The following is a 9,361-nucleotide window of genomic DNA, read 5'->3' as shown; positions in this document are numbered from 1 at the left end:
ATGTGGTCTAAAATGTTGGGATTTTAGTAAATTGTTAAGGCCATAATAGAATCTCCATGTTTTGTGCCCCAAAGTTATCAGTGGTCATTACATGTACTTAGCATTATGGTTGGGTAACAAGTTGTCAGGTGATTGGATATACACTCATTCATTCCTCCATCATTTTGCTTTTGAAATAAGCTGTTTGAACACAATTCATTCAGCTGAATAATTTGATTATGAAGGTAAATTTGCATTGGGTGTGGGTGGATCTCTTACAAGTGTACTGTCATCAGTCTGACAGAGTAGTGCTTCAAGATTATGCTTAAATACACACTATATAACCCAAGGTTGAACTAGTGTAGGTGAAATTCAATCTTCTCTATGTTGACATTCAGCTGTATTGCCTCAGCCAGTGTAAGCTCTGTCTACACGATCTGGTAAGCAGGATTCTATGTTGTGCCAGATGTATCACTCTGTGAACGTGTCAATAAACTCCTGCAGTTGGCAAACATATATGTGTACTTTGTTTTGTAGTTTCATTTTGGGATATTATGTACATGTATGTATTCATGGTTGAGTTTTTTCGTCGTGCCAAACAATTTTTCAGTCATAAAGTGACTACAAGTCATTAGGTGTGTTTGTGTGTACATACACTGTGTCTTGTGACAGGGTGAGTCTATGCCGACAAAGTTCTGCCTTCACTGAAGTACCATGCTGAAGACACCCAACATGACACCCTGCCCAGTCTCATTATACGGACACCGTGTCAACCTGTCCTGTTTCTGTGCTGTAGCCTCTTTGGTACTGAATGTCAAGCAAGGCAACTACAAGTGTTACCCTTAAAGGATTAGTGTCCAGATTTATTTATTTGTTTATTTATTTGCTTGGTGTTTTACGCTGTACTCAAGAATATTTCACTTATATGACGGCGGCCAGCATTATGGTGTGAGGAAATCGGGCAGAGCCCGGAAGAAACCCACAACCATTCACAAGTTGTTGACAGACCTTCCCACATACAGCCGGAGGGGATGCCAGCATGAGCTGGAATTGAACTCATGGCCACCACATTGGTGAGAGGCTCCTGGTTCATTACGCTGCACTAGCACGCTAACCAACTGAGCTATCCAGAGTTAAGTACTTAGCAAAGTAAACATGATTGCAACCTGTTAAAACATGAGATTACTGGACACGCTGCTCATGGGCAATGCAATACAACTGTAATATGAATTAAAGGCAGTAAAACCAGAATGGGTTGATGTATAATGCAGGTAACAGCTGTGACATGTGACATTACAGCTGTCATCCCACAGGTCTGACTGGGCTTCTAACCTGGAATATGTATCAAAACAATGTCAGTATCATGGCTTCACTTTACACACATCCAGCCGTGCTTGGGTAGGTTTGCCTTCATGGGTTTCCCCCGGGCTCCAACGGTTTCCTTCCACCATAATGCTGGCTGTGATTGTCATTGTGAAATTTTCTAGAGAACCGCGTAAAACATCGATCAAATAAATCAGCTATACAGAAGCAAATATCCTTTTGTATCAGTTTTAAGTCATTTGTGGTGAACGTTTCTGCATGACAAATGATGAGTGATTGAGTGTCCTATTGATCTGATTTATATGCGTTTTTTTTTTTGTTTTTTGTTTTTTTTTTAATAGCTCAATTTGACTAATACATGTACATGCTGCTGTATTTATTTATTTATTTATTTATTTGATTGGTGTTTTATACCGTGCTCAAAAATATTTCACTTATACAACGGAGGCCAGCATTATGGTGGGTGGAAACTGGGCAGAGCTCGGGGGAAACCCACGAACATCTGCAGGTTGCTGAGAGACCTTTCCACGCAAGGCCGGAGAGGAAGCCAGCTCACTACATCCCAGTAACAACAGTTACTATGAAACAAGCTAGCACTGCAGCTCACTACATCCCTGTAACAACAGTTACTGTGAAACACCTTGTTTGCCATTAAGACAGACATTTTTTGTTCCATGCATAATCAGTGGATTCTGTTCCTATAATACCAAATAGCACTTCTCTACCTAAAGTTTCTTCAAAATGAACAAATCATATTTGTAAATCTTACTCTAAAGCGTGATTTCGCCTTCGATACAAGGATTTTAAGCCAAAAGTACACTGTAATCTGTGCTTGAGACATATGCAAATCAACTTATCCCGATTCATCATTGTATGTGCAGCTGGTGGCATGGTCTCTCTACAAGGACTTTGCAAACAGTGACATTAGTAACCACCAAGCAGCTGGCGTTTATCTGTAATCCTACACGTCAACAAAAATAGCTACCTTACAGAAAATAAAACCCTCAAGGCTGGTTTTATAAAACGTAAAATTTATTCTCTAGTACTTTTATTCCTCTAAACCAATAGAGGAGTTTTGAGTTCGAACTCTTTTATTGCTAAAGGTGAAAGAAGTATTACTGTACCATGTGACCTGTCAGGAATGTTAGGCAACTATTTTTGATTACATTTACAATAACGTAAGCACCTGAATAAAAGGTTCACAAGTACAGGTAATTGTCTAAAGGTAGACTAGTGAAAAACATGAGCAGCTGCCAAATGTAAGACATTCCTGAAGGGACGGGTGCCTGTTGTACATCCTGAACATAGAGAGACACGAAATTTAACAGAACTTCTCTAACATTCTTGTAGAGTCATGATACACGTAGGACTTTTTTTTATCTTTAGTGACAAAAGTGTACTATCTCAAAACTCCTATTAAATGAATCAATATTTTTCTGACATGATTAAAACCATTAGAGCTGACCAGCCGGTGAATGGATGGCTCCTCATGCCCTCCCCAGTTTTGTCATTGTACTGCTCCCATATATACCCCGTCTTCTCATACTGCCTTATCACATTACTTATTAAATTGGTCCTCAAATCTGTGTATACGTCTTTGGCTGTCCGTTGATATGGCCCTTCAGTACTGGAGTAATGATGCAGAGCTGCCAGACTGAGATAGTTCATATTGATCCAGATGGCACCACGCCAATATGGTGGGTCGTGCTCCGTGTTACGCCGATTGTACAAATGGGCATTTTTAGCTAAAGATCGCAGTCCATAATCTGTCCATAGTAGACCAGGGTTCTTCAAGTCTGTTAATATTTTAAACAATTTGGGAGATGAAGGGTCAATTATTTTCAACAAGAATGGGAACAAACTAACATAACCAAAGGAATTGACAAACTGGTATGTAGGTTTCTTCGTCTCTACTCTGATCTTGGTGAAGCCCTGAGGTGCTGGTCTTTCTCCAGGTTTGGGTTTGTGGAATTTCACCCCGTCAGTGTGCAGGCCAAAATCTGCATACATTCCCTGAGTCTCAGACCAATGAAGCGTGTCCAGCCGCTGGTTATCACGCAGGTAGTCGTATGTGGTCTGGTAATCCCCACTATTTTGGTTGAGAGCTTTTGCCAGGTCGGCCATTACTTCAGATGCCAACGTCATCCAGGAGCGCAGGTCCACGTGAAACTCCTGATCTGTGGGGTGAGAGGCTCGTGGGTAATCATCGAGGCCAGAGGTCAAGGTCATTGGGTTGAGTTGGGTGAGGACTGTTCTGTCTCGACCTCTCCAGCGATACGTTCCTGCCTTCTCTCCAAGCTGCGTTGTGTTGTACCAGTTGTACCAAGCCTTCAGGCGTGGGAACAGAGGCTCCAGGAAGGAATTGTAACGGCCAAGCTGATTGCTCCTAATGAGCATGTTAACAATCTTCTGCAGAGGCAGGAAAAGTGTGGGCGGGTTTGCATTTTCGTTACGCTGGACAACAAACTCAGCTGGCACCTTCGCCCTGGCCTCATCACCAAGGATCTGCTCTCTCGGAATCCAACCTTCCACATTCAGTAAATCCAGCCAATGAGAAATGATGTCCTTACTGATATCCAAATCCCATTGGCTAATCAGCAGATTGTGGAATCCCTCATCCCAGAGAAAACCCCGTGGGAAGAACGGCCTGGATGGAACCCCAGAGTAAAGGGGAGCTTCCCAGTAAGCTACTGGCTCCTTGTTATATTTTGACTGAACCAACGAAGAACCATAAAAATAACCAACTGAGCCCAGCATATTGCTGAGTGCAGCTTGAGCAAATTGTATTTCATTCTCGTGGAAACCTTTTTCACGCAGCTTGAATGTTTCCTCAAACCTATGGTTGAAAGCAGTCACTTGTTTGGACAGTTCTTCAATGAACACTGGCCCTGCCAGGGACTGGATTCTGTGAGGAACACTCCCAGATTCAAACACCACCTCCAGGCTGAACGGAACAGTGCCTGTTACCTGATGTACCATGAAGTTGGCACCACCAGGGGCATCTTTGGGCATCTTTCTTCCATCCAGAGAGAAATAAGGCATTGTCCTGGCTTTGTCCCAGGCTTCAATTTTAAAACCGTTCAGCACATAGTCCTTGAGTTTGTCCAGTTGTTTTGCATAGGTAACCAGATAGTCATACTTTACCGTGGCTGCATCCGATCTTGAGAACTGTAACATGAACTGACCCAGCTCATCGGTTTCTCCACGGATATGATCTAATCGTCCCTTTTTAATGGTTGGCTCCAGTTCACCGGGCCCATCCAGAGCAATGTAAAACATCAATGACATGACGACAGGCCTGTCCTGCTGTGAAAAACAAACGCAAGGTACAAATTTTTACATTTGCAACATATTAATTAAATGAATATGCCTGAATATAAGTGCCTGGAAATTTTAGAAACACCTCTGTTGAGTAAGTGGTAAGACCCATATTGTCCATGTCATACAAGACTGGTCAAAAGTTACAATTTTCAAAGCAAGTAATAAACCTTGTTTCAGTATTACAACATAGTGACAATATGAGTCTTAATATGGTGCCAGGTTTGAAAGCAATTTTAAATTTTAAGTTTAAGTTTAAGCTCTACTCACACCCTTATTTTTTTTTTTTCATTACAGAGATTTTGCGATGCCATAAATACACGTACAAAATATAAATATGATAAACGTAACGCTCAACCACAAAGAAACTTCATTTTCGATGTTTCCTTCGAATATCACAGACGTTTAGGCTGCAGGTGCCACTTTCTATCTTCTATCTAAATTCTGCTGTCTGCTCAGTAATTCATCTAACTCGTCAGACAGATACAATATTAGCAGTTCTGAAAGCAAAAAATTACATTTCTCTCCTAAATTTCTTGAAAAGGTAAAGATATTAATTAATATGTTGTTCATTAGACAGATTAAACATGTGACAAGCAAAGTCTAAACTAAATATTCATGCTATATTTACAAGTATACTGGCTACAAAGAGGACACCAAGTGTCCCACAAATTAGAAGAATTACACTATCTCAATGAGAAATTCAAGTCAATTTATTACTAACCAAAACAGCAGTAATGGTGTGAAAAGTTTTTTTACAATGCAGTGCAGAATAAACAACATCAACATGTAACTACAGACATTCGTATCTGTACTGACGTGTATGACAGCGGATGCACCATGTTGCACACACGAGTAAGGACTGCTCACAATGGAAATACAGCACGACGTATCAGTATAGGTCACAGAGCATAAGATTATTTATTTAATGTTTGAAGTCCTACATGTAAGCCTATTCCTATTTCACATACCGGTACATGCCAGCAGTCAGGTTGATGGGTAAAGCTCAGCTGGGATTATTCATTTTATTTATTTATTCGGATGTTTTATGCCGTACTCAAGAACATTTCACTTTACATGACGGCAGTCAGTATAGAGGACGGACGCACCCAGACACCAGATGTAACAACCCACCCAGTCACACTGGGCCAACCAGTCCTGTTTCCTTGCTCTAACCCCTCAGTGTTCAGCGCCAAGCCAGACAGCAACATATGTAATATTTTTGCAATGATTCTAAATTTTTCACAGCTAACATACACGTGTCATTCAGTAGCGGTATTAAGTTTCCAATGAAGCCTTGGGTCAACCACCAGATTTTGATTTTTTTTTTTTTTTTTTTTTGATTGGTGTTTTACGCCGCACTCAAGAATATTTCACTTATACGACGGCGGCCAGCATTATGGTGGGTGGAAACCGGGCAGAGCCCGGTGGAAACCCACGACCATCCGCAGGTTGCTGGCAGACCTTCTCACGTACGGCCGCCAGCATGAGCTGGACTTGAACTCACAGCGACCGCACTGGTGAGAGACTCCTGGGTCATTACGCTGCGCTAGCGCTTTAACCGACTGAGCCACGGAGGCCCCTACCAGATTTTGAGGGTAGGGGTAACAGATTGCGGAAGACCTATCATTTTACAGTGGATTTGCATGGACCTTTAATACATTATTATTTATTTCAACTTTTATTTACCAGTACATTCCTCTCATGAGATCTCACTACAACAACAGAATGACATCCCCAGTGCAAAATGACATAACTGCTTTCCGTCTACTTGCTTGTCTGGAATTGGTCACACTTGGATAAAACTACCAGCAGGATATCAATTCTTTTGCAATCTCTGAGCACAAGACCAAGTTAAGCACTTGCAGACTGACCCTACTCTGCCATAATATCATGAGCTAAACACTAGTACTTCTCATTCTGATGTTGCAACATCACTGAGTTGCTCACCTTGGACTGGACACTGATTCTGGCTGACCAGTCTCCACCATGCGTCCCTCCTGGTTTCTTCACAAACTCGGTCATCATGGTGAAGTACTGGTCCTCTATTTTCTGAACACCAAAGTTGGCACCGTCATGTTTAAGCCAGCCATACTTAGTGAGATGGTCTCCCTCATCACACCAGTGTCTCACAGGGGCGGGCATTTCCCGTGTGAACTGAGTCAACCACATGAGACCCACAACGGGAGAGTGAGATGTGCGGGTCTTCATCCCAAAGTACATGTGTGGTCTATAGCTACCCCAGTACCTGTCTGGACACATTACTGCCGAACTACTGTTTGGAGCCAGCATTTTGGGGCTGTCAAGAGGTGTTTTCACGCGGTCTTCCAGGTAGCGTTGGTACAGGTAAATCCCTGGTACAGCCAGAGCAGCGATGAAGAGAATTGCCACTGTTAGCTTGGTTAATAACCCACTGCCTACATTAGCATGACCCCCATGGCCTCGGTGTACGGGAAAGCTAGCCTTCAGGTTATTATCGGAATGTTTAGAAGTCCTCTTACGGATATCGGCACGGTTACGTCCCATTGTCATAAATCAACGAGATCTAAGGCTAAGAAAAATTTAGTAAGATCATCAAGGACTGAAGTTATCTTCTGTTTGTCCTCTGAGTCTCTCATCTGTGCACAATCTGTAAGAAAAATACAAAGAACAAATAATAATAATAGGTCATCATATCCCAGAATAATTATCAGGTCCTGGGTTGTCAACTGTTTCCATCAAGTGAAATGAAAAGAACCAAGACTGATCAAATCAGATTTGCATTTCACACATCTATGTTCCAGGCAATATTAAGGCTAGGTTTTCCATTTTTCTTCCCCCTGAAAATCTGCATGAAGGATAAAACTGACTAGATAATCATATTTCTTAAATTTTCTTTCTTATCACCTAAGAAATTTTGATTGCAAAGCATGTGTTCACTGGGTTTTCTAACTAACTTACATGAGTTGAACATTTTTATTTTGAACATTTTTATTTTGAATGTTCTTATTTTTTCCGTATCTGGCCCGTGTTAATTACCCGTTGTAAAAAGAAGAGCTTGATGTAATAGCCACTTCAACCTGAGACCTAGACTTGGTGTGTAGAGTGTGAGATGTGTAAGCGCAAGTTTTTCACTTGTGACTCTATTTAGCCTTTCTTGATAGCAGACCACTCTCAAGGACAACATATTTTCAATGCTGCCTCACTGGACTGCCATTCCAAGGACAGGATAAATGACACCCTGCCACCCCCACCTCACCCACCCAACCCACCCCACCCCACCCCACCCACCCAGTCACATACACATTAAAACAGATTTTCAAAGAACAAAGAGAGTTTTCAGTCAGTATGCCTGTGCAGGCTTCACTAATACATGACATGTACTTGTAAACACCCAGATACATGTAGGGGTTAGTTCATTTAAATTACTCTTAAAAGATGGCTTACCAATACTAGGTTTGACAAAACTATACATTTCAGTTGACTTAGGGAATCAGTGTATACCAAACGTAAGATAGGGTTTGACCAGTTATTTTTAGTGAAGTTGTATATGTGTTGAAAACGAATCAAATAATTAACACAGAGGGAGATTGCAAAAGACTTAGTTCCAGGTACCTCTACACCTTCTCTAACACTACAGGGTAGTTTAATAGCAAAGGTGTAGCGGTACATGGAGCTATATAAGACTATCAGCATCATAACAATACCCATACAATACCGGGAGTTAAAAAATTCATTATTTAAAATTACTATAAAAACCACTGAATAAATTTTTCACTGATATAGAGAAAACCATTTTACTACAGAAAAATGCCTACAGTTCACATTTTGAGAGCAATTTTAGTAATACACTTCATTCCTCGCACACCCCTCACGCCCACGCACATCACCTCACCCCCACGCATACTTCGCGAACCAACTCATGATCTAACGCTTCTGTGATTATTCGTTGGTCAATGGCCGGCAGTGTAACATTTGACAACTTCACCACACGAACCACGTGGCAGTTTCAAAACATGAATAAAATGAACATACTGTTGGTATCCGCCTCTGTGGCTAAAACAACAATGCCTGGTTTCAATTTGAAACATACGGTATTCCAAATATTTTGATCATCGCCTGTCAAGACCAGAGTTTTCTGGTCAATTTAAAACTGAAACCATCTAAAAACTATAACCCAAACCGGAGAAGCCAAGAGTATTAAATAAAACCGAAAGGCACTTGTTTTAATATTATAAAATGACATAAACAGGCTTACAGACAAGTCAAGTTCGTTATTTGCATTAACCCGAAGCTGTGACTGCTTACAAGCAGGTGTCACACGTGCGTGTACGTGTACCTGTTGTGTTGCAGATGTCGTCCACCAGGAACTAAGTAGCATTTAGCATCGGAAGCGATTGTGTAAGCGGCAAGTGTAGCATGCTTCGTTGTAGCTTGCACACACTATCAAAAACATTGCTAAAAAAAAAAAATAGTACAAACCCAATATAAGCGGAACACCGAAAACGGGCCTGCTCGGGCTATCAGTGGCAGGTGCGTGACAAGTCCCTGTCACTGTGTGGACCCCTCAACAAGTGTCGTCGTCGGCAAAACCACTATTCTCAGCCGCAAGTTCACGTATATGAACACAGCCGTATGTGACTTGGGTTACTTCTTATTTCCTGTGTGGCGGTAGAAATTCAAGACTGGGAATGTCTTGTCCATATTGGGGGTACTGGAGGGTTTCACACACTGACTGGAGGGTGACCCATGGTCTGCTGCA

At 41.6% G+C, this 9,361-nt stretch overlaps 1 protein-coding gene across 2 annotated transcripts; it reads right to left on the bottom strand.

The window, feature by feature from the left end:
- Positions 1-2,316: 2,316 nt before the first annotated feature.
- Positions 2,317-8,753, bottom strand: LOC135468096 (mannosyl-oligosaccharide glucosidase-like). 2 transcript variants are annotated; one of them, XM_064746152.1, is made up of 3 exons: positions 8,635-8,753; positions 6,571-7,249; positions 2,317-4,608 (listed from the first exon to the last, which is right to left on the bottom strand). In XM_064746152.1, the coding sequence occupies exons 2-3, from the start codon at positions 7,150-7,152 to the stop codon at positions 2,728-2,730; spliced, it is 2,463 nt and encodes an 820-aa protein (XP_064602222.1). In that variant the 5' UTR covers positions 7,153-7,249; positions 8,635-8,753; the 3' UTR covers positions 2,317-2,727. The 2 variants fall into 2 exon arrangements, with proteins under 2 accessions (XP_064602222.1, XP_064602223.1); XM_064746153.1 differs by having other exon boundaries at positions 2,317-4,605.
- Positions 8,754-9,361: the final 608 nt, after the last annotated feature.

The sequence above is a fragment of the Liolophura sinensis genome, chromosome 6 (assembly GCF_032854445.1).
Source record: "Liolophura sinensis isolate JHLJ2023 chromosome 6, CUHK_Ljap_v2, whole genome shotgun sequence".
Classification (NCBI taxonomy): domain Eukaryota; kingdom Metazoa; phylum Mollusca; class Polyplacophora; order Chitonida; family Chitonidae; genus Liolophura; species Liolophura sinensis.
Note: the sequence above shows the minus strand (reverse complement) of the source record. Positions and strands in the feature narration are given on the sequence as shown.

Bases quoted from the DNA above. Each gene is read 5' to 3' on its own strand.
- LOC135468096 (XM_064746152.1), bottom strand. From the start codon at position 7,152: ATGACAATGGGACGTAACCGTGCCGATATCCGTAAGAGGACTTCTAAA. The intron at 4,609-6,570 runs GTGAGCAACTCA...TGTTTTTCACAG, and splicing joins GAATCAGTGTCCAGTCCAAG to CAGGACAGGCCTGTCGTCAT.